Source organism: Mauremys reevesii, linkage group 2 (genome assembly GCF_016161935.1).
Source record: "Mauremys reevesii isolate NIE-2019 linkage group 2, ASM1616193v1, whole genome shotgun sequence".
NCBI lineage: Eukaryota > Metazoa > Chordata > Testudines > Geoemydidae > Mauremys > Mauremys reevesii.
Window position 1 is genome coordinate 240,024,785 of NC_052624.1, and position 25,777 is coordinate 240,050,561.

The 25,777-nt window shown below is 39.4% G+C and overlaps 1 protein-coding gene across 5 annotated transcripts in view; it reads left to right on the forward strand.

Annotated features, from left to right (window-relative positions):
- The first annotated feature begins 631 nt into the window (after positions 1 to 631).
- LOC120398788 (carbonic anhydrase 13-like) overlaps positions 632 to 25,777 on the forward strand; it is a 41,632-nt gene continuing 16,486 nt past the window's right edge. For all 5 annotated transcript variants that reach the window (XR_005594707.1, XR_005594706.1, XR_005594705.1 and 2 more), the window contains exons 1-6: positions 632 to 757; positions 12,730 to 12,927; positions 17,559 to 17,677; positions 21,624 to 21,719; positions 22,473 to 22,535; positions 23,685 to 23,840. Coding sequence is in view for 2 of the 5 variants with exons in the window: in XM_039526436.1 (XP_039382370.1) it covers positions 727 to 757; positions 12,730 to 12,927; positions 17,559 to 17,677; positions 21,624 to 21,719; positions 22,473 to 22,535; positions 23,685 to 23,840 (663 nt within the window). In the remaining 3 variants the exon portion in view is untranslated. The remainder of the gene's footprint in view (positions 758 to 12,729; positions 12,928 to 17,558; positions 17,678 to 21,623; positions 21,720 to 22,472; positions 22,536 to 23,684; positions 23,841 to 25,777) is intronic.

The window sequence follows — 25,777 nt, forward strand, 5'->3', positions numbered from 1 at the left end:
TTGGGACATGCTCAGCTACTCTGGTGATGAGGGCCATAAAATGCATAGACGTTTACAAGGCCTTTTCCTGGATGGTATAACTCAGGTGTTTTCTTGATTCTTTCTCTTGCTTTTGAGGGGAGAGGCTTTGAATCCTTTAACTGACATGAAGTCAGTACATCCTGTACTGTTTAAAGCCCAGTCCTACAATTGGAGCTGTGCGGGCAGACCCCTGTACCTGCCTGGATCCAGTTGCAGGACTGGGGCTTATCTAGATGCATGGGTGAGGAGCACCATCGGTTGCCACTTACCCCCGTGCAACATTGGACAGCAAGCAAACGTCCTCTGTTAAAAATGTCACTATTAATAAACAACTCAGATGGGAGCCGCAAAGTTTGGATCCAGACCTGAACTCTTCACAGTCTTGGCCTTTTTCAGGTCCAAGGTTTGTGTTGAGGCCCATCCCTGGTGAATAGGAACACAAATGATCCCATCAGCAGCTGGAATCACAGTCCTGGCTGTTGCTACTGGAGCAATGTTACCTGCTCTAGGTGACTCCGCGCTGGAGGGGCCGGGTCCCCCAGCTGGCGGAAGGTGGGAATTACAAGCGACGCCCTGTCGCTCCCGCACTCAGCCGGACTTTATAAGCCTCTGGGCGCCGCCTGCCTCCTTCAGAGCGCCCCGTGTCTTGCTCCGGCCAGCCAGACGTTCTGCTCCTCTCGCCGGCAAGCAGGGACGTGGGTGGCCATGCTGCACTGGGGATACGACGAGCACAACGGTGAGGAGGGGCAGCTCCCGGGGGGCAGGAGGGGCGAGCCCAGGTGAGAGGAGCCAACCTTGGCTCGGCAGCAGCAGGGGTTGCCCCAGAGTCTGCTCCAACTTTTCGCTCTCTCCAGTGAGGGGGCTGCCCGCAGGAGGTTGAGTGCGGCCCTGGGAGCTGCTGTTGAGAGCAGGGGAAATTTGGTGCCTGAGCTGAGTTACCAGGTCGAACAGCTTTTCCCCGCTGGAGCTGGTACTGCCCCAATAATGGTCCTTGAGTCCTTCTCTCTTCTGGTTATTAGCACCGACCCGAGTAAGCAGGTGTCACGCTAGGGAGCCCCTGCAGGAGGCAACTCAACATGGGAGAGTTTCTTTCATGCCAGATGATGAGTGAGGTGGATCCTGCCCATTTCCCCAGAGGGGGCATCCTGGTGCCAGGCAGTGTCAACACTGCAGCAGAACCTTTGGGTCAAAGATTAGGTTTTGAAGTGGGACTTAGGCAGGTTATTTTTTGTCTTAGCACAGCCAAATAGTTCACCATTAGAACATTTTTGCTCTTGAGAGAGAGGAGTTTTATCCTCGGATAAGAAATATTGTCCTATTATCAAGCTCTGTAATAGCTGTTTGTGGAAATAGACCAACCAGCTTTAATTAGAATAATTCTTCATGCTAATGGCAATGTGTTTGCACTTGGAAGTATATATTTATCAGCTAAATGGTAAACAATTTAATAACTATTCTATAGGAATTTGATTCCCCCGCCTTTTATTTTTGCAGTATTTTGTTTTCTCCTGTTTAGCCCTGCTAAGAGAGTATTTGTAAAAGAAATGTTAGCTCCCCACAGCCTGCTTTTTTCTTCTACATATGTCTATCAACCAGTCCATCAATCATATTTGTAATGAGCGTGGTATCAGAGCACCAAAATTCTAAAAGCCAGAATCTGTCATCTTTACTGGAGTTAAGTGATGCCTTACTCTCTGAATATCTCCACTAAAATCAATGGGACTACTTGTGGAGGAGGCATAGCAGAATATGGCCCTATATTATAAAAAGAAAAAACTACCTTGTACACTGATTCAGTGACATTAACTGATTCTTTCATATGAGAAGAGTTATCCAGATGATGCACTGCCAGATTGTGAGTGACTGCTGGTTGTCAAAAGTAGATACAGGGACAGTGAAAATGTACTTGTGCTCTTAGAGGACTTAAAACTTTAAAAATGACTTTGGCAGCTACTGTGTTTGTAAGAGAGTTTAGCTGGATGGAGTATAACTCAAAGGAATATGCAGCAGGCTGAGCTGCATCTGTAGATAAATTACAGAACATTGAAAGTTGGAGAGTTGTGTTTTACCGTATGCTGTGATTCATGAGACGTATTGGTTAATGGCTAAGTAATATAATTGTTCCTACAAAAGTATTCAAGCATGTTCCTGTTAGAACAGGGGTCAGCAACCTTTCAGAAGTGGTGTGCCGAGTCTTCATTTATTCACTCTAATTTAAGGTTTTGCGTGCCAGTAATACATGTTAATGTTTTTAGAAGGTCTCTTTCTATAAGTCTATAATATATAACTAAACTATTGTTGTATGTAAAATATATAACGTTTTAAAAATATTTAAGAAGCTTCATTTAAAATTAAATTAAAATGCAGAGTCCCCCGGACTGGTGGCCAGGACCCGGGCAGTGTGAGTGCCACTGAAAATCAATTTGCGTGCCGTCTTTGGCACACATACCATAGGTTGCCTACCTCTGTGTTAGAATGATGCTTATTTAATTTGCATATGGACAGTCAACATCAGCTGTATTTTTAAATAGTTGAGTTAATTGTAGCTATTGTATTAAGGAATTTCTTACTGACTTCAGCTAAGTTCTGCTCTGTTACACAGATGTAAATCCCAAATACTTCCACTGAAGTCAGAGTTACTCAGGATTTACACCTTTGTGAGTAAGAGCAGAACTTGACCTATTTCTGCTCCCCACTGGTGAGTTGGCAAGTGATTTTTTTTCAAACATTTTCAGATTTCCTTCAATCTTCTCATTCTGTTTTGAACTCTCAGGATTGATTTATTTGTTCTTAGTGTTGGGGGATGATTTTTTTCTCATCTATAATGGCAAATGACTTCAGTGGAGTTGCTCCTGATTGACACAAGTGTGAGTGAAAGGAGAATTCAAGATTTTGTTTTCAGTGAGTTCATGAAGTTTGGCAGCCCTAATAAAATAAATAAAACTTAAAAAACCTGAAATTGTTTCATTGCTACACAGGTAACCAAATGAGAAATGTAAACGTGTAGCTACATGGTGACTGTCTTTTATAGATTGGGAGTCAGGAGGAATAGCTATGCAAGTCTCTGCCTTCTTTCTCTACTTCTCTCTGTTTCCACTGTACTTGTGGCAATATACTTTTCAGAATGGTTGGGTGATGTTGAAATGTGGCAATGCTGAAATGATTAGATTTTATTCTCTATTGTTATACTTTATACTCTATCCTGTCCCTCTCCCTTCCCCCAGACTGAATAATATATGACAACACCTCCTTGATGGAGCACGAAACCTGAAAACAAGGATTCTGGGTCCAACCTACAAGGTCCAGATAAGATACCCTTCTTCTCCACCCTCCCAGTTTCTGGGAAACGGGAGGGTGTTGGATGTCTATCAGTTTTCTGTCCCTGGACCCTGTGGAGGCCCCAATCTCTCATATCAGGCTCTGCTTGGTGACCGATAAACTTGGAACTCCACACACCCCTTAACCCCACCAATATTCTTTCTCTTCTCCCCCTTGAGAGCCCCCAGCAGTTGCTAGACAGGCAGATCTTCAGTAGTCAATCCATTTAGCCTCGGTGGAAGTGGTATCTGCTCTCTACTCCTCCCTAGCAACATTTCTGTTTAGTTCCTCATCTTTTTGATTCTCTATTGTCTGTCTCTGCTCTTGCTCAGAGCTTTGCCGAGCAGCAGAAGTATGAAATTGATGTGATTCTTGACAGTTTCACTGCTCTACATGATTCCGAGTATGTTCTAGAAACTGACTAGTTTTAATTTCATTCTGCCAATGCAGTTGTGTCTTCCTGATTCTGCAGGAAGACAACTTTTTAGTGTCTTTGCTGCTCTTCAAATAGCAGTGTGCTGCTGCTTGGCAAAGCTGCTATCTGAAGAGAGCAAAGATACTAAAGCTGTTTCCCTGCAGATTCAGGAAGGTAAAACTGCAATGCTTTACATTCAGTTAATATTTTGAATGTTATCTTTGTGACCATAAAGATGAAAGCTTTTTTTTTTTAAAATTAAGGTTTGTCTGCACAAATTGATGGTTTAGGTGCCACCTGCCAGGGAAAGCTTTCTGCTTATCACTGGTAAGAGAGCAAGTGAATTTTTTCAAGCATTACACTGAATTTGTATGTGTATGTCCCTGTGTATAGATAGATAGATAGATAGATATAGAGGTGCACTATACTCACTGGTATGCTATATAGCTACAGATATACACTATATTTACTGGTTCCAACTGGATGAAATGGTCAGTGCAGATTGTCCAATACATTTATGTCACCAATACTAAGAGTGTTACTTTGTCACCACACTAATCTTTGCTTTGTTCTTGTAAGTGCTCCTATTTCACATGATGTAGGAGTCTGATATTAATATAGGGAGGCACAATAGTGGCACTTGGAGAACTGGCTGCCATATGGAATAGGGCTCAGTCCTGTAAGGTGCTTAGCACCTCCTGTGAAGAGATGGGTGCTCTCAGCAATAGACAGGATTGGCTCCTTAATGACAAATGGGGAATGCTTACCTTTACCATGCTATTTCTCTAATAAGGAATTTGAAAAATGTTTGTATGTGTACTGTGTATGACTGTAAAGAAAGTTATAAAGCTGTTGCAGCTGCTTTAGGATTAAAGTCTTTTTGTGGTCACTGATAAAAATTAAACTGTTATGGATAAAGTAATAAGAGTGAGTTTCTCAGGGCATACTTCTGCCCCCATAGGTAGGTTAATTTCAGTGTCTGTCTTGTTTGAGAAGTACACGCTGAACTCTGCATTTCCTGCCTTTCTAACTTTTATTTTATTTAGCGCTAGCATTCTTGTGAAACAATATTTTCTTAGAGCACTGTGATGTGCTAGTGATCTTAACTTCAATTTAAGTTTTTTTGTGTGGGATAAATACATGCTATAGTTGCTCTTTACAAATAATCAAAGATGTAATCCAACAACAAACCAACAACCTTACTCTGTATAAAAGAAGCCAATCCACAAACTGAATATCCTCAACTCAGCTCCTGCAAAACACTAATTCATGTCTACAAATATAAATCTACACCCTCACCTGAATCCTGCCCCCCAAATGCTTATAGTATCTCTGATAGTCAGGTCCCAAGATATTTAGGGTTTTATAGGTGAAAGCCACTACTTTTAATACCACCTGAAAATCAGCAGGCAGCCAGAGGAGATTTTGAAGCACTGGTATCATGTGCTCATCATGACAAGCTGCATCTCTTAATACAGGCGTGGCTGCCCTCTTCATGAGCTTCAGTTTCCACGTTGATACAGGGTGTAGCCCTATGTGGAGTGGATTGCAATAGCCTAATCTTGAAGTGACAAACACATGGGTGACGTAAAGTGAGCTTTGCATGCAAGATAAAGGAATGCAATCTTCAGATGGAGGGAAAACATCCTGGTCACTGTTGCTATATAATCATTTAACAGCCCCTGGGATTCTTAACAAAATACTTTCTGGGATCTCTCTGGCAGGGCTTATCTACACTTACAGCGCTGTACCGGTGCAGCTGCACTGCTGTAGCACTTAGAGAAGATGCTAGCTATGCCAGCGTGAGAGCTTCTCCCATTGCTGTAGTTTATCCACCTCCCCAAGAGGCAGTAGCTATGTGGGTGGGAGAAGCCCACCCGTCGATATAGCACTGTCTACACTGGGGATTAGGTTGGCATAACTGTGTCACCAGGGGTGCAGATTTTCCACACCCCTGAGTGACATAGTTATACCAACATAAGTTACTTGTGTAAACCAAGACCAAGCCTCAGAAAAGAATGAAATAACTGCAAGGCAGACCCATCTACTTGCACTCAGGTCTGCATGGTTTTGAAGGTATCTGATAGATCCAGTAACATCATCATGGACACCTGTGGTGAATTCCTGGCCCTAGTGAAGTCAATGTGAGTTTGACACTTACTTCAATAGAGACAGGATATCATCTCATATTTTTTTACATCGGTAAGAGATCAGTGATCAATGCTAGTAATGCAGTCCCATTACAGTAACAAGATCTGAAGTCAGATTGCCAAGAGGCAAGAGATCTGAGTCCTCCTCCTGTACTCTGAGAATTGTCTCATTACAACCTTATCCATAATCTTAACCAAAAATGGAAAAATTAGATACTATGCAATATCTGGCCAGTGTCAAGTGATAGTTTCTTGAGCCACTGTTACACATTTTTCCTTTAGAGCACTCAACATTTGGCCGTTCCTTAAGTATAGACGATTTCCACTAGCAAAGGATACAATATTTTTCCTGATAACCTTCACCAGAAAGAAAAGGCATGAGTCCAAAAAACAGGTTTTGCAGCAAAGGTCTCTCAGTATATCCAGAAATTTAAGGAAATAAATTAGTATATCAGTTACAGATTACTTTGAGTTTCTTAGGCAAGTCATTTGTGCATATTGTGAAAATGTATATCAACTTTCCTTTAAGGAAGTGCATTCAACATTAGAATGGGGGAAGCAAGCAATATCTTCCTGGCACAATTGAGGCATATAGGTCACAGATCAAATTCTGCAGTGATTAACAATCCATTAAATCCCATTAATTTTAAATAGGGTTTCACAGAATGTAGGTCAGCACTGAATTTGGCCATAATGTATATATTCCACCAATTAGAATGATTCAGTTGTAGGCCAATCAGACACAATATGTGTGCTTGGTATGTGAACTGTAATAACCAGTTATGTAACAGAGGTTCCAGAGTGGGAATAGCATGAGTCTAAATATATGGATTGTTAAAATCGTATGGTTTACAAAATTGTATAAATAAGAAAAGTTAAAGACTAAAACATTTTGACCTTCTGGCCGGATTCACTGAAGAGCCAAAGTTTATGGTTGCTTTGTGTCACTAGAGTGATGCAAAGCAGCTGAAGCAAACAAGTGAATCTGACCCTCTTGACTTATGAAAAGTAGATGCACATCTGTTACATATTTCTGCAATTTCTTTTTTAAACCAAAGTAAACTTTTGGGTGCACAACAAGCTAATGCCTTGTACTGGTCCATGTATTTTATGTACCAAAACAGTTTCCAACCAGACTTGCAGAATCAGGCCTTTTCATATATTCTAAAGCCAAAAGGGACCACTGTGACATCTATTCGGGCCTTGTGCAAAGTCCAGGCCATAGGATTTACCTGAAATAATTCTTTTTTGAACTACAGCCTATCTTTTAGAAAAGCATGCAATCTTGATTTCCAGTGATAGAGAGTCCACCACAATCTTTGGTGAGTTGTTCCAAAAATGTATGCCTTATTTCCAATCTGAATTTGTCTATCTTCAACTTTCAGCTATTGGATTTTGTTTTATATTTGTCTGCTAGATTAAAGAGCCAGTTATAAAATTTCTGTTCCCCATAATGTACCTACAGATTGTGAAATAGTCACCCCTTAACCTTTCTTTGTTAAACTAAATAGGTTGAGCTCTTGTCACTACAGGACATGGTTTTCCAATCTCTCAAACATTTTCATGGCTCTTCTTTGAACCCTCTCTAATTTATCAACATCGTTCTTGAATTGTGGACACCAGAACTGGACACAGTTTTCCAGTAGTGCTTGCACAGTGCCAAATACAGAGGTAACATGACCTCCCTTCACTATCTTTATCTGTCACAAGTCCAGAGAAGATAAAATTGTCTTTGTTATAATAATTCACAAGAAAATACTTTCCCACTTAAGGATGAAGTAGTTGTCAGTAAGAATTTCAAAATAAATTATTAATCTGGTTTTGTTGTGTTTTAGGCATTCGATTACAAACTATTTAGTGGTGGTTACAAATTGTTAACATTAGATTGGTAACATTAGGTTTTTTTGGCTGTCAATTTATGACTTTAAAATAGTTGAGTTTGACGTAAAAAGCTATGATGACTTCTTGATCTGCCATTTCAAGCTAGTGAGATGTGTATTGTAAATTCTGCTATTTAGTTAATAGATTTTGAGATTCCATTTTAGTGACTAAAAATTACACTTGGACAAATCCCAGACCGAAAGCCTCTACTGCTATGCTGCGTGCAGTCAGCCTCTTATTTGACATGTAAATTATTGCTCTTCTTTGAGACCTATTCTGTGCATTTTCCCTCTGTTGTTTAGGAGAGCTGTACTCTCTTTATGAAAGTGATTAGAGGAGAAAGAGCTTTCTAAGAGAACTGCTTTCCTAAAACTCAAATAAGCTTTCTCGGACACACTGAGGGCTTGTCTGCCCTGGCAATTAACAGCACTGCAACTTTCTTGCTCAGGAGTGTGAAAAAACACCTCCCTAAGCGCAGCAAGCTGCAGCACTGTAATGCACCAATGTAAACAGTGCCCCAGCCACGACCTCACAAGGCATGTTAAAGTGTTGCCACGGCAGTGCTTTAGTGTTGCCAGTGTAGACTAGCCCTGACATGACACATTGATGCTATTGTAGGGCCTGTGAGGTGCTGAGTGCCAGGCACTCCATTTGAAATCAATGAGTGTGAACGGTACTCAACACCTCGCAGATTTAGGCCGTTAGTTGTAAATCACTGAATGTGCTAGGGGAAGATGGAGCCAAAATGGATGAGGAAAGGGCACAGCTAGTTTGAATGATGGAGACAAGCAAGCCCATTGTGAATGAAGCTTACATTTCAACAGTATTTAATAGCATCCCTAGCATGCATTTAGCAGTGTAATAGTGGGTTAACACTGTGATACTGGTACATTTCTAGTACTGAGAAGACAAGCCAATTGCATTTTTATCAGAGTGTAATATAGTAGTGCCAACACAAGTTACCATGGGCTAGGTTCTCATACTTCCTTACTCCTTGAGTAATCCCATTGATTTCAATGGGACTACTTGCACAGTGAGACACTACTCAGCATCTGATTTACCATTGCTTCTGATATTGTTCCTGCTTTTAATTTATACCCTGAAATCTATATAGCCAGATTCTGATACTCTTACTCATATTAAGTACTAATGGGGCTACTCAAAAAACCAAATATCAGAATCTGTCCCTACATAGCTAACTCGTCACCAATAAATTTTGCTCAATATCAAGAATATCTCTTTTGTGACTCCTTTAAAGTGATAATCCTACACTCAGTTCAGTATCTCTCTTGTACTATTGTTTCCTGATTATCACAGATTTATACCAAAATTCTTTATTTTGCCTGGCATTATTTTCTAACCTTGTATGAAGAAAATAAAATGGAAATTCATTCAGTTTTACAAAGAAAGCACAAATTATTGCTGTTACTATTATTATACATATGGAAAGCCAGGAAATATGTAGACCAGATAGCCAAGGTTATTGAGACAAATCAGTAGACCTTGTTTAAATACATCAAAAGTCAGATGCCCATATCTGAGTCCACCAGATCAACAAAAGCTAGAAGAATCATTCAAAGCAGCATTTGTTTCTATTCTATAAGAGAAATAGTTTTGTTTGGTTTTTTTCAGGATGCATGAAGATGTTACTAAAGGAAAGACAATTCAGAATGATGAGCTTGACATTTAGTTATGAATGATGTGTGATCCATGGTTAGTCTTATTATACACAGGAATGAACTCCATGGTCCAGACCCAGCTCCTGGGAACATACTGTCTCCTGCACGCATGAATCTGCCCCTACTAATAAACCATTTTTATTGTCTTAATGGAATGTTGCTGCCATGGCAGGTCTTGATGACTGAAGGAAAGAGGGTGTTTCTAGTAGCTAGGGCCAGTCTTGAAGAGAACGTTGATTATTGGGACAGAGATCTCATACTGAACTCTGTATTCAATAGGCAAGCAGTGCAGAGAGCGTATCGTAACCTGTGTTATTAAATAGATGGGCTCCTGCATTTTATACCAGGTGGAGCTTGTTCAGTGTGTGTGGCTTTATACCTGAATGTAACTAGTTTGTGAAGAATTATATTTTTATCACTGAATGTCAGTAAATGTCACACACACAAACTGATGAAAAAATATTTTTATCCATAATAATTGAAATTTACAGATAGGGACAGTAAGAAAAATGCTATTGAGAATGTATTTGATTTAAGGATGTTTACTTTGTATATTTTTACATGTGATGTTAAGCCCTTCCTCACCCCACAGTTTAATGCAACTGTGAAAATTTAAATAAATAAAAATGGGAAAAGCTTAAAAATAAACATTGATAGTATCCATCAAAATTATATAACATCAAATTCTGTTAAGCCTATATATAACAAATTATAATAATCAAAAGGTTATAAATGACTGGATTATGGTGCCCTAATTCTGAGAGTGACAGGATGGGATATAAACTTCTGGTCCTTATTCTTTGTTTGTGCAGGTTTTCCCCCAACCCCCCGGCCACCCCTCAATCTCTGTTTGGGTTTATGGTAGCACTGAGGAGACCTAAAGGACCCCAAGCAACAGACAGACTTAACAATTTTGAAAGCAGATGCCCTTAATAATGGGAGGAAGATGAGGTTATAGAGGAAACAAGTTCCTCAAAATTATTTCCTCTTCTTAGTAGCATCACCTTAGTCTTGCCTGGATTCATTTTTAGCCATTTGCATTCCTTCCATATGCAGATTTTGGCTAACCACTGATCATGCTGAGAGATGGTGCTGTTTACATTTGTTATAAAGGAGATATAGAGCGAGGTGTCATCTGTATACTGTTGACACCTCAACCTATATAGCCCTGCCATCTCATCAATTGGCTCCTTACTGAATAAAATGGAGGCCGGGGGGAGAAGGGGGAAAGGACTGATCCTTATGGAATTCCTCTGGTGTGGGCTCTAAAGATGGAGATACAGTTGTCCAGAATGCCCCTGAACACAGAAGTATGAGTTGAGCCATTTCAAGGAACCTCCATCCACCTCTGCGGCTAGTGGGACAGGAGAATTTGATCAGTGGTAACAAATGCTGGAGAAGGGTCCTGCAGGATGAGAATGGAAGTACTTCACTTGTCCATGCACAGACCCCAGCATCCCTGTGATGGGTTGGGTCACAGAGACCCCCTTGGGACTGCCACCTGATGTGCTGAGACTACCTCTGAGCCCGTTTCCCCTGCCAGCTGGGGACCTCAGAACCCTGTCTTGTTGAGCCAGACATGCTACTTGGCTGCAATACAGACCCAGGGTCTGAACCACACCCCCAAAGCTGCAGACTTAACTGAAAATGGCTTAAGAAGTGCTCCTGTCTGTAGCACCCAGCTCCCAATGGAATCCAAACCCCAAATAAATCTGTTTTACTGTCTAAAGCTTATGCAGGGTAAACTCATAAATGCTCCACCCTCTATAATACTGATAGAGAGTGATGCACAGCTGTTTGCTCCCCCAAGTATTAATCACTTACTCTGGGTTTAATAATAAAGTGATGTTATTAAGTATAAAAAGTAGGATTTAAGTGGTTTCAAGTAATAACAGACAGAACAAAGTAAATTACCAATCAAGATAAAATAAAACATGCAAGTCTAAGCCTAATACAGTAGGAAACTGAATACAGATAAAATATCACCCTCTGAGATGTTCCAATAAGCTTCTTTCACAGACTTGACTCCTTCCTAGTCTGGGCCCAACCCTTTCCCATGGTACAGTTCTTGTTAGCTCAGGTGGTAGCTATGAGATTTCCCATTTGTTCTGTTCCACCCTCTTTTATAGATTTGGCACAAGGTGGGAATCTTTTATCTTGCTGGGTCCTCAGCCCTCCTTCTAAATGGAAAAGCACCAGGTTTAAGATGGATTCCAGTACCAGGTGACATGGTCACATGTTCTGTGAGACCTCAAGCTTTCATTCTTCCTGGCCTGACTCACAGGAAGGCTTGCAAGTAAACTGAGCCATCTGCAGTCAATTGTCCTGGTCAATGGGAACCATCAAGATTCCAAACCACCATTAATGGCCCATACTTCACATAATTACAGTCGGACTTCAGAGTTATATTTCATATTTCCAGTTTCAGGTACAAGAATGATACATTCATACAACTAGGATGACCACACTCAGTAGATTATAAGCTTTGTAATGATACCTTACAAGAGACCCTTTGCATGAAGCATATTCCAGTTACATTATATTCATACTCTAGCATATTTTTATAAAATTATATGGAGTGCAATGTCACAATCCCCACATGAAAATTCTGTGCAGAAGCCCTATGCCTCTCTTGGCATCCCCCTATTTTATTACAGTATAGATCCATTGGGGCCACACTGTCAGAGCTTCTGCCTCCCAGGATACCATGAAGGAACCCCTTAAAGGGGAGGCTTTGGGGAAAGATAATGGAGTGAGGTCTAGATGAGACACCATGTTGGATTAAAGCAAAGTCTTTGATGGCCTGAAAATTCAGTTGAGGCTCACAGTACACCGGAGGCAGGACACTGGACTGGAAGGACAACTTGTTAGATATTGGTGTTGCTCAGTTGAAGAGTTAAGTATCTCTGAACTTACTGAATGTACAGGTGCCTGCTGCATTCCTTTTGGCTAGAAGTACTTGGGAAGAGGCAAAAAGTGCCAAACTAATGTTCTAATTTGTGTTTAATCAATTAGACTGGAGAAGGTTCTGTGATGACCCAGCAGAGACAGCTATATGATATATTGAATTCCATTCTTTGGTGAATCTTTCTGTTTTTAATTTAAAATAGATACAATTAATTAAGATAATCCAGGTGAGTTCTTGTGATTGATTTTCTCATTTGTCAATTCCTTTTTTTCTATGAAAATAGCAAACACAGTGTAATTAATTAATTAAAAACATCTTTTCTCTCCTTCTTTCTCACTTCCTTCCAATGCATTTTAGGGCCTTCTCGCTGGAAAGAGGTTTTCCCTGTTGCTAATGGAGACCGTCAGTCCCCCATTGACATCAAAACTGAAGAAGCCAAATATGACCCCGCTCTACCTCCTATTAGCCCTAACTATGATCCAACTTCTGCTAAAGTGATCCTCAACAATGGACACTCCACAAGTGTAGAATTTGATGACACAGAAAATAAATCAGGTTTGTTTCTGTTTACATTTAATTGTACTTCCATTCTTTCCATGTCTCATGAATGGAGTACAGTCTGGGTATGTTGCACTGGAGATTATATCATGTCATATGAACAGTAACACTGTAGTTCTCTGAGTTCAAAAGCAATATTTTTTTCCTGCTTTTCAGTATTTTGCAATTTTGAGATGATTTCTTAAAGAAATTCTAAATCACAGTTCTCAGAAAATGCCTAGGACCACATTCTGTTAATTTTTCCCCACATGGTATGGTCTCATCCATACAATATCCAACCCCCAGTTTGCTTGTTTTATAACACATTTTTCAAACACTGCTCTCCACAGCATAGATGGAGCCTTTGTGTCTTATTGCAGGTCCAGTCAAGTCTCTTATCTGCTTTTAAATGCAGGTATTGCATGATTTATTTTCTAGCTCTGAACTCATGTCAAGAGTTGATCAATAAAGAACAAAGAAATTATATGTCAAAGGATCCTTTTTCTTTCAAGAAATGTCATTGTCCCATTTTCTTTTTTATTTTCTTTTTTTTAAACACCCATTGACTCTCCTTTTGCAAACAACTATGGAGGCTCGGAGGTTGTCCTATCCAAAAAAAATTCTGTTATTTACTTACTTCATATGGGTTTTCAAAATGCTTCCTTTGCATAGCAGAGAGGCAAGCTTGCATCTACAGAAAGCTCTTTTTCAAACAATAAAAGTGTAGCCCTTCAGAAGCGAGAGAAGCCTCTTGTGGTTGATCTGTTAATTTCAGATACTGCCTCACTACTTGGAGAAGGTTGGTGAGAGAAGCCTTTGTTATAAAGGCAAGTGAGAAAATAAACCCAATTTAGTAAGGAACTGTTTTGATTTTTCTGTTTGCTGTTTGACATTTGCAGGATGTCAGGATGTATGAGTAAATATTCTCAAACCCTTCTTTGTAACTCAGTTTCATTAGCAGGTGCTGTAAGATCAAAGGTTGTTTGTATGTATTACCAAGTTTAGGATAGTTAGGAAAGTGAGCATGGACAAACTAAGATTTACAAAGAAAGCTGAGCAGGAGAATCCTGCCTTCCTATGTTACAGAGGAAGGAGGAACTGCTTTAGGCAACAGTTTCATTTCCTTGCATTTACTATATCTTTCCAATTGTTGAAACTCGTAAACTTCCAGTAACATTGTTACACTTTACCCTATTGTGCAATATATTCAAAAGGCAGTACGTGCCATATTACTTATGCAGAAGCTGTGATCATATGAAGATTCCAGCACAGCAGACATTATTTTGAATGAAAAATGTTTGTAAACAGAAAATGGAACAGTGATATGCTATGAAAAAGGGTTACAGATAATTTTATTGGGAACTTTTTGATGAGTTATTGAATAATTCCTTGAACAAAGCATATTTTTTAGTTTGCTTATTTGTAGGGCTGTCGATTAATCACAGTTAACTCATGCAACTAACTAAAATAAATTAATCCCAGCTTTAATCACACTGTTAAACAATAGAATACCAAGTAAAATGTATTAAATATTTTTAGAAGTTTTTCTACATTTTCAAATATATTGATTTCAATTACAACATAGAACACAAAGTGCACAGTGCTCACTTTGTATTATTTATTTTACAAATATTTGCACTGTAAAAATGATAAAAGAAATAGTATTTTTCAATTCACTTCATACAAGTACTGTAGTGCAATCTCTTTATCATGAAAGTGCAACTTACAATTTTTTTTGTTACATAACTGCACTCAAAAACAAAACAATGTAAAACTTTAGAGTCTACCAGTCCACTGAGTCCTGTTTCTTGTTCAGCCAATCACTAAGACAAACAAATTTGTTTACATTTATGGAAGATAATACTGCCCACTTCTTATTTAAAATGTCACCTGAAAGTGAGAACAGGCGTACTTTTGTAGAACTTTTGTAGCTGGCATTGCAAAGTATTTACATGCCAGATATGCTAAACATTTGTATGCCCCTTCATGCTTTGGCCACCATTGCAGAGGACATGCTTCCATGCTGATTATGCTCATTTAAAAAAAAAGTGTTAATTAAATTTGTGACTGAACTCCTTGAGGGAGAATTGTATGTCTCCTGCTCTGTTTTACCCGCATTCTGCCATATATTTAATGTTATAGCACTCTCAGATGATGACCCCAGCGCATGTTGCTCATTTAAGAACATTTTCACTGAAGATTTGACAAAACACAAAGAAGTTACAAATGTGAAATTTATAAAAATAGCTACATCACTTGACCCAAGAATCTAAAGTGCCTTCCAAAATCTGAGAGGGATGAGGTGTGGAGCATGCTTTCAGAAGTCTTAAAAGAGCAACACTCTAATGCAGAAACTACAGAACCCGAACGACTGAAAAAGAAAATCAACCGTCTGCTGGTGGCATCTGACTCAGATGATAAAAATGATCTGCTTTGGATCATTATCAAGCAGAACCTATCATCAGCATGGACACATGTTCTCTGGAATGGTGGCTGAAGCATGAAGGGATATATGAATCTTTAGCGCACCTAGCACATATATATCTTGTGATGCCGGCTACAACAGTGCCATGCAAATGCCTGTTCTGACTTTCAGGTGACATTGTAAACAAGAAGCAACCTGTCAGGGTTGGTCTAGATAATACTTAGTCCTGCCATAAGTGCAGGGGACTGGACTTGACATTCCTGTTTATGCGTCCAAGGATTAGCCCTTTTAGCCATGCTGCACTGGGAGCTCATGTTCAGCTGATTATTCATCACAGTCTCCAAAACTTTTTCCTGCTTCCAAGGATAGAGTCCCCCATTCCGTAAGAATGGCTTACATTCCCTGTTTCTAGATGTCTGACCTTACATTTCATTGTATTGAAATGCATATTGTTTGATTACTACCAGCTTACCAAGCAGTCCAGATTGCTCTGTAACAGTGACTTGTCCTCTTCATTATTTACCCTTCCCCAATCTTTGTGTCATCTGCAAATTTATCAGTGATGATTTTGTTTTCTTTCAGGTCATTGATTGTTTTAAACTTTGTGACATTGACTCTTTTAAAGCTGTGTGTGTGTGTGTAATTTTATTCTCTTTGAACATACAGGTAAATTTAATCAAATCATGATCAATTGCATCTAAGTAACTTTTTGTTCTGTAATCAGTTCCTCTTTATATATCAAGATGAGGTCTAATATAGAATTCCACTATGTTGGATGCAACACTTATTGAGTTAAGAAATTATCTTCTATATTTTTTTCCTATTTAAGAAGCCAGTCATCCTGTTCTCCACTCTGATTTGGTGTGGGTGTTTTAGATTACACCAACTAGTATCCTATCCTGTACTTCATCTGTTAGAACATCGATCCATAAGCATTTAAGGTCCCTTACTTCTGAGTTGTCAGTGACTCGGAAACAAGTAATGCCATTTTTGACAGTGCCACTCCCACTCCTCCTTTGTCCACTCAATCCTTTCTAAATAAGTTATAGCTAGTGATTTTAACATTCCAGTAATGCAAATTTTCCCACCAGGTTTCAGCAATACCAATTAGGTTGAACGTATGCTCATAAATGTGCAATTTCAGATCCTCTTGTTTGTTTGTTACCCAGACTCCTAGCATCCTTTGATGGATTTTTGTTCTTGATATCTTCATTATGTGCTAAATGAGTGCTCATTTGTTCCTCCTTTTCACACACCCCCCCGCCTTTTGTTGTTGGTGTATGCCCTACCAGTTTGAGCCTTAAGTGACTGGATCCCCTTAATATCTCTATAATGGCTCTAGCTAGAACCCCAGAGCACAACAGTACTTTTTTATGGTGTGTGGGGAGGGGATAGGAGAGAGCTGAAATCAAGATGTAGCTTTTCTAAGAGGCAGGAGATTCAGTGTCAGGACATTACAGAGACTGCAGATGAGATCAGATCTAAAGTTCTGATCTTGGATTTTGGTTTGGATCTATCTCTAGTTGGTTTATTTTTTTAAAGAGAGAAATATTTACACAAATAACACACACACACACACCTTACACGTGTTGTTAATATGCCATTTATTTACATTTTACATGTCGCTAATTTTGAACCTGGACAAAACAGATGCATTATTAGCTTCACTTTGTTTATAGTCCTTTTCACTGCCTGGTTTTCACCTTTGGTACAGTACGGTTTCATCTGGGTTTCAAACAGTGCCAACGAATGTTGAAATACATTTTAAATCAACTGACCTATTTTCCTCCAGTTTTATTAAAGAATCTACCCTTTTATGGCACCTAATCTTTAGGTCTAATTTGGTTGTCAGTGTCACTTTGAAATGTGTTGATAAGAATGTAGCTGCCAAATAGGTAGCATAATAATAATTCAATTTCTTAGAAGAATTAAAAAAAAAAAAGTCCTGCTTCCTGCCTATAGTAAGACACATTGGGTGATCTCAGTTCATCCCCTAGTAGCAGTTATTAGCTAATTTACTTATATAACTTAAATTTTGAAGGGCACAGTCTCTTCTTTCTCTTGTTGTTGTGCAGTAGTGGCATCCTATTAATACATATGCTTTGAGAATCTATATGAGAGCCTGGATCCTGAAATGGTGCTGTATGCATGAAAGTGTGGGTCAAAAGCTTTTATTATAATGCATGTCCCCTTGGCTAAAAATCTCTTATTATCTGATTTATAGTGCTGAGAGGGGGACCACTCAGTGGAAGCTATAGGCTGCGCCAAATTCACTTTCATTGGGGGGCCAGCGATGACATTGGCTCTGAGCATGCAGTGGATGGAAAGAAGTATGCAGCTGAGGTAAGGCATTGTATTGTATTATATAGAGGCCATAGTCTCTCTGTAGTTAAGGCTGTGACTAGCATTCCATTGTAAGACAGATTTTGGCTCCCTAACTTTTCAAAACATAAACAATATGCCTGACATTTTTCATGTGTGATCCTATGCCAAAGGAGAATATATTTGGACACCTTGGCAAAGGATAAGACAAGAAGTACATGAGCTATTATAAGTGGAAAATTTAGAGGATTTTATTGTTTGAGAATTTGTTTTAATCTTTTTTGTTTTTATTTTTTAACTTCCTTTGGGATCGTTATATCTCAAAATAAACCTGACATAGAAACTGCAGATTTGTTTTTTTGATCATCCTTACTGAGGATATGTGCATTTTACTATTTGCAGAAGAGTTGGGTGGTTATTTTTGTGGTGTATGTAGCAATGTGACAGTTATGCCTTTGTTTTCTGTGTACTGCACCTTTAAATCTCTCTAAGGCCTATGCTGCTTACAGAGACAGGCAGCCATTATGAGTGTTCCATTTAGTGCAGAATGTCACAGAGGAGAAACGCACAGTGTGCTCTCTCGTGGAGTCTTTACTTTTGCTCTTGCTTGTTCCTTGCTTTTGATTATTCTACAATAAAAGTAATTCAGACTGAAAGTATCTGTTTCCTCTTTGTGTATGGGAAAAATAAAACAAGTATTTTAGTTAGGAAAATGGGATCTCAAACAACAAATAGCTCAGAGAAAGTGAGAATTTTCCTGGGTAAAAAAGGAAAATAGAAAAGTTAACAATCAATTTTTATGGAAATATGGAAGATTTTCACTATAATGTAAAAGAGGAACAATTTGAAATATATGTACAAAGTCCTGATCAGTATTTTATTGGAAATGCTATAGAGGACAGTGGTAAGAAAAAAAACAAACAAACAATTTTTCTACCACTGGTGGGGAAAGTGACATTTGCAGTGTTTAAAGGCTTATGTTTTCCACAGGAACCAGGTGAGATGGAGTATAAAGAATTAATAGAGGTGCTTAAAAACATTATGTACCAAAACCAAATTTCTAGCTGAAAAAAAAAATAAGTTCCATCTCAGAAACCAAATGGAAGGAGAAAATATCTCTGAATTTCTAGCCAGTCTAAAAAGCTTCCCACTACTTGTTATTTTGGTAACTTTCTGCAAGAAGCACTTTAGACATCGTTTTGGTTTTGGGATAAGGAAACCAGAATTAAGATCGAGGCTGCCAAGCACTGGTCATGCAGAACAAATGCCCCAGGAGATGAGAATGCAGTATCAGTGCTGAACTTCCTGAAGAAAATGCTCTAACAAATCAAGAAAGCACCTCTGCCAAATTGGCACATGCTAGAAGATAGAGTTCACAAGCAAAGAAGACTACGTGGCTTGCCTCATGTCAGAGGACATCAGGAAATAGGAGGGCTCCCTGGTCCTGTTGCGTTGTGACATCGCATTGGCCAGACCAAGTTCTCTTCAACAAGCTGCAGTGCAAGAGCGGTGGTAAGATGAGATACATCCCTTAAAAGAGAAGTCACAAGCCATTGAGAATGGGGCTCTACCCCAAAATGTTTCACATTTCTTGTTTATTTGTTTTTTTTGTTTGTTTTGTTTTTTTGCAAAACTATAGGGAGTAGTGTGGTTTATTTAGCTGTGGGGATTTTACTTTTTGTCCTTTCTTGTTTGTTGTTTTTTAATTCACAATAAAAGTCATTCCGACTGAAAGTATCTGTTTCCTCTTTGTGTATGCAAAATATAACATTTTAAAAGTTATTCAATCTAGCTTTTGTGAATCTAAAATCGTGAATGGTCCGATGGTGACATTGTAAGCTCCAGAATACTAACATGCGTACATGTGCACACAGAATGGTCTATTGGACTGAGAAGTGAGGTATGAATTCCTATATTCTATTTCTGGTCTTAATACTACTACTTTGGACTTCTGTGATAGCTTTCCTACAAGGATATCTAAGGGCTTATCTATGCAGGGAAGCTATTGTTAAATAAGCTAGGGTATGAATTTAAAGATTAATAGCTATTCTGTACTAACTCCCCAACTGGACACTCTTATTCTGCACTGAGAGCCCCTGGGTGCAATTTAGCTTCACTTCCAAAATGTATTAAGCTACTCCACACTCAGACACTCTTTGTGTGGAATAAGATTGTCCACACAGGAGCTATTCTGTGCTAGCTATTCTGGGCTATTTCCCCATGTAGACAAGTCATAAGGCCACAGTCCAGTGACACACTTAAGCATGTGTTTAACTGTAAGCATGAGGCTATTTCCATTGACTTGAATTGGACTTTTCACATGCTTAAAGGTAAACATATGCTTATGTACTTTGCTGGCTTGGGGCCTAAGAGCTTAACAAACATTAATTATGCCTCACAACACCAAGTATTATTATACCCATTTTACAGATAGGGAAACCTTAAGGCCGTAGAGATTAAGCAGCTTACCAAAGGCCAAGTCCACGTCTGAGGCAGGATCTAGAACCAAGATCTCTGAGACTTCTGTTTTATCCGCAAGACCACACAGCCTCCCATGCAGTTCCTTCAAGCAAGCCATTAAGACCATGTTTTCTAAGGAGGCCTTTACTTCTGGTGTCCCCAGTTTTTGTGTGTTTGCTCGGAGCTCAACAAGCATGGCTCCAAATGAAGTCACTGGGAGCAACAGATTCTCAGCGGTTCTCAAAACCTAAAGATGGACCCAAAATTAAAAGCCTCTTTTGAAAAATTTGATCTTCAACTACCCTTCAGTTTATAGACTCTGGGTGAGTTAGTAAATCTTATGAGATTAATTAGATAATGTTTGTACAGTACTTAAAAAATAATAAGTGCTATATAAGAATTACTTGGTGTACACTCAACAGCATGGTAGTGCAGAGAACAGCAGTACTCTGCACAAGGGAGGAGAGACATCTGACTCTGTGACTTGGCTCCTTCCATAGAGACTTGAGGACTCCTGACAGGGGAATACAAACATGACTTTAGGGAGCATGGCTTTGTGGGAGGGGTTGGAGGGCACTGGGGCAAAGATCACTTTGTTGTTTGCCTGGCCAAATCATGGCAATCCTAGGACTGGCCAGAGTGGATCTTCCAAATTTTGGACCAGTCTGCGTGGAGCATCCAAGCAATTACACATCAAACAAGCGAGGCGTTGCTCATTACAAATCTACCACAAAACATTCCCAGTCAGAAATCAATTGGAAAAGCAGGTGCTCAGCCCTTCTGAAGATCAGGCCACTTTCATTTAGATGCCTAAATACAAAAGCTGGTAATTTTTTCTCCAAACTTCAAGTTTTCTTTGAAAAATTTTCATAAAAAAATTAAATTTGAGAAAAAAGAGGGGAGGAGGGAGATTTTTTTTTTGTAAAAAATTTCATTTCCCATCCCCCTCCTCATTTCATGATCAGCTGTATAGTTGATCAATGTTTTGCTGAAATTTTGGCTGAGGAAATGGGGCAGGGGAGGGGAAAATGCTGATGAAGTTTGCAAAATTTTATTCCACCACTTATTTTTACCAGCTCTACTAAATGTGGATTTAAGAGCCTAACTTTAGCCTTCAATGTTTGAAAATTTTGGCCTACGAAATTTCAGTGTTTCCCAATATTTAGAACAGTGAGTATCCACAGTATTTCAGATACTGTGGTGGTGGTGGTAACTGTTGCTAAATTTTGACTTTTAATAGTAACTGTTGTACCTGGAATGTAAAAATGCTGTTAATTGTGCCATTCTCATATCTGTTCAAATCCCAGCCACATCAGTGCTTGTTGTTGCCCTTTGTATGATTATATATTTCCAGATTTCAATAAACATAAATATTTGCAGCTGGAAAATTGAATGCGTCTGAATATAAACAGGTGAAGTAGAAACCTCAACACTAGTAAAATTGCATGTTAATTGTAATTGCACTAGTTCAGTGGGAATTGACACTATTTGTACTTTTGCCTTTCAGCTTCATGTGGTTCACTGGAACTCAGACAAATATTCCACTTTTGTTGAGGCTGCTCGGCAGCGGGATGGATTAGCTGTCATGGCAGTATTTCTAAAGGTAAGCAACGATTGCTTTATCCCTTTTAATAAATCTGTGTTATAAGCTTAAACAACAAAACTGTTATTCTGTAGCAAATATCCCTTTACCCATAATTCTGCAGCAGCAAAAATATGAAGGCAAAAACCACATGCCTAATTTTTAATGTGTTTGTAATAGTAGATTGCTGCACCACCTGGAAGACACCAAAATTCATAGCATTTAAGACCAGAAGGGACCATTGGATCATCTAGTCTGACCTCCTGTATATCGCAGGCCATTAAATTCGCCCAGGCACTTCTGTATGACCCAATAATGTGTGTTTTTTCTAAAGCAAATCTTCCAGAAAGCACTAGTCTTGATTTGAAGATATCAAGAGATGGAGAATTCACCACTTTCCGTAGCTGTTTGTTCCAATGGTGAATTGCTTCTTTTCTGTCTAGAGAGGAAAACAAACATTAGAGGACTTCCTTAAAATCTCTGAACAAGATTGTGCCTCATACACTTGATAACCTGCTCATTCTAGGATAAAAAAAAACACCCCTTCCCACGGCCTCACTGACTTTGTGCAAGGAGCCATATAGAGTTCCAGGTTGTTTTAATTAATAATGGCCTGACACTACATCCACTGATGTTTATCAGAGTTTTACCATTAACTTCATTGGGTGAAGGATCAGGCCTATGTGAAAAACTTTAAAATTAAACATTAATAAGTGAGAAGTAAATGCATATTCTTCCCTCGAGAGTATGATCTTTGATTCTTTGCCTTTACAGATTGGTGAATGTAACTCTCAGCTGAAGAAAATTACTGACCGTTTGGATGCCATTAGAGCCAAGGTAAAGTAATTCTCCTAAAATTCTCCAGTACTTCTGCTGCTGTTCTTTTTCTTCCATGCTTCACATTCACATTCCTTAGGCATTTACAGCCAGTAAACAAGGATTAGCTCTGATTTGGGGCAGTTTAGGGGCACTTTTGCTGGATAAAGTCAGGCGCAAACCAGCACATTGTAATTATTTTGTTGTACAATGCAGGGGGAGGGGAGAAGATCATTAATTAGCTGTAATATTTAATCCCTGACAAATAACATTATCATCAAGATCACTGACATTGGATAATTGCACATTTTATTTTTGTGGAGTTCCCTCCCCCCCCCCAAGAATATGGAGAGTTGAGACATATTTTCTCACTTGTTTTATGGGGGGAGAAGAGGATCATGTCCCCTTCGATTAGCACATGGAGTGGCCTTGCATGCATTAATTGGCCCTCCATATGTAAGGGGGGGCAGTTATCTCTGTGACACCAAACCCTGCAGAGGCCTCTTTCTTGGTCCAAAAATCCACATGGGGAGGGAGGGCATGGATGGGTGGTCCAGGGAGGTGTTAGTGGGCTGGTGTCAGGTGGAGAAGACACAGATTGCCATCCCACCAGCTCTCCAGACATTCCAAGCAAAGGAGAATACATCCAGATGTTGTATTATTTTTACATCAGAGCCCCCATCACTAGGCTGTTCGTAGTCAACAGGAGTGCCTGGTAATATGGCTTCAGTGGAACCCTGCTGTCACCAGAAGGAACACTAGGGGCAGATCTGCTGTAGAGGCACAGGACCGCCACATGGGTGGCTTTGGCCTACTCCCCTCCCTAGGTTTCAGAGCCTAAGCTGCAACATCTACACAGCTATTTTTAGCATGGTAACTCAAGCCCAAGTCTGTGGACCCAGGTTGGGAGGCTCATTGCCGTGAGCTGTGTAGATATACCTCTGTGATCCTCCAGAGCCATGCAAACCTTGCCCCCACCAATGGAACAATCTCTAACAGTTTTTCTCTCCATAATTCTCCTTTGGCATGATTAGTGGGGGGAGATCCTGCTTGACACTTTTTTAAATAAACAAAATGTTCTGACACTATAAAGAAATTAACTAGACTGCAAAATAAGTGATTGCTAAATGTGGTGGTTCTGGGTTAGAATGTACATGCTTCTTTTTCCAGGGTAAACAAGCACTGTTCACAAACTTTGACCCTTCCTGTTTGCTTCCTCACTCTCTGGACTACTGGACTTATCTTGGCTCTCTTACTGTTCCACCTCTTCTTGAAAGTGTCATCTGGATAATTCTCAGAGAGCCTATAACTGTTTCCTCTGAGCAGGTACACTTTGATCCCCCCAACCCTTCAAATATATTGTTTTTAAAACTGAATTATGGTTTAAAATGATACTCCAAAGACTATTTTATTTATAGCTTTAGATATTTAATTATGACATTTCTTACCCTACCAAATTTTGTGCTTTACATTTTTGCCTTGAGTTTCTAGAGAAATTTGAAATTAACATGAATTTTTGTTGACTTCCGTTGGCCATCAGAATGATCAAGTATTATTATTAAAATGTTTTGAAATTTAAAAAAAATGGTTTGGGAGCTACAAATTGGGAAAAATGCAAGAAAGAAACTGATAGTTCATTTCATTTGAGGGTTCTGGTGATAAGAACCACTTGAGTTTCCTTCCATAGATTTTACCATCTCCAAAATGCCGCTATTCATTTATTTCTTTGTATTTAACTCATTCATTATAGAATTCCAATTCAGCAAATAGCCAAATAAATACAGAACATTTCCTACTAGATACCAAGAGTATGAAATTTGGTCAATCTAAATATTGTAGTTACTACTAATAACTAGTTCTTAACAATCAGGCTAAATGAATGTAGGAGAGGGATGAGCACACCAGTTGGAACTGCCCTTTATATTTCTCATGTTACTTACAGCTGTAAAATTGACCTTCTGGCTGTATATTTGTGGATCAACAGTGACATCCAATGGTTACTGAGGTTAATACTCTGAGGCAGTGGAGATGCTAAAGGGAATATCAGAGGGGTAGCCGTGTTAGTCTGGTTCTGTAGAAGCAGCAAAGAATCCTGTGGCATCTTATAGACTAACAGACGTTTTGCAGCATGAGCTTTCGTGGGTGAATACCCACTTCTTCGGATGCAAGCAGTGGATGCAAGCATTACTTCGGATGCAAGCATTACTTCATTTCTTACTATGTATTATATAAGCAAGCAAGAAGCAAGCTAGAGATAACGAGGTTAGATCAATCAGGGAGGATGAGGCCCTGTTCCAGCAGCTGAGGTGTGAAAACCAAGGGAGATGGTTTTCACACCTCAGCTGCTGGAACAGGGCCTCATCCTCCCTGATTGATCTAACCTCGTTATCTCTAGCTTGCTTTTTGCTTGCTTATATAATACATAGTAAGAAATGAAGTAATGCTTGCATCCGAAGTAATGCTTGCATCCACTGCTTGCATCCGAAGAAGTGGGTATTCACCCACGAAAGCTCATGCTGCAAAACGTCTGTTAGTCTATAAGGTGCCACAGGATTCTTTGCTGCTTCTAAAGGGAATATGATTTTCCAGTTTCTACTATTAGAAATTGGTAACCAGTGCTGCTGTTAGTGGGTATCATTACTCCAGTTGGCATATTAAAAACTTGTGGCTTATCATACCTCGGTATTTACCTGTTCCATGTTATTGATAACTCGCTCAGTAAAATTAATTGTTCTGGGCCAAATAATGCCACCCTTCCAACCTTGCCAATGAATAGCCTTGCTGAGCCATCCTGTAGCTCAGACTAATCCCTTGGCAGGACTATAATTAAGGGGCGTAAGATTGTCTCACTGAGTGATGCTACTCAGTGTGATTAAGATGGGTAGCAGCTAATGGGCCATGCCACATTCTAAGTTTTAAATGGTGTGGTTTGATCGGTATCTCTTTGCTGGTGAATTCTAAAGGTGAAATCCTGGCCCCGCTGAAATCAGAAGCAAAACTCCCATTGACTTCAGTGGGCTAGGATCTCAACCTAGAATCATTATCTCTCAAGAGAGTTCAAGTACTCAAAAGAAGGGCTGGGAAGTTTAAAGGTCACGTGAAGGGTAGACTTCTTTTTATGTTTAGTGTTTTTTCTTTGAGTAGCATTTTACTAAGAATGAAAGAACCAGTTCAGAAGAAATAAGAACTGACCTTAATCTTTGATCAAAATGCAAACCAGGTATTTCAGTGGATAGGACACCTGTGAGGGAATCAAGAGACAT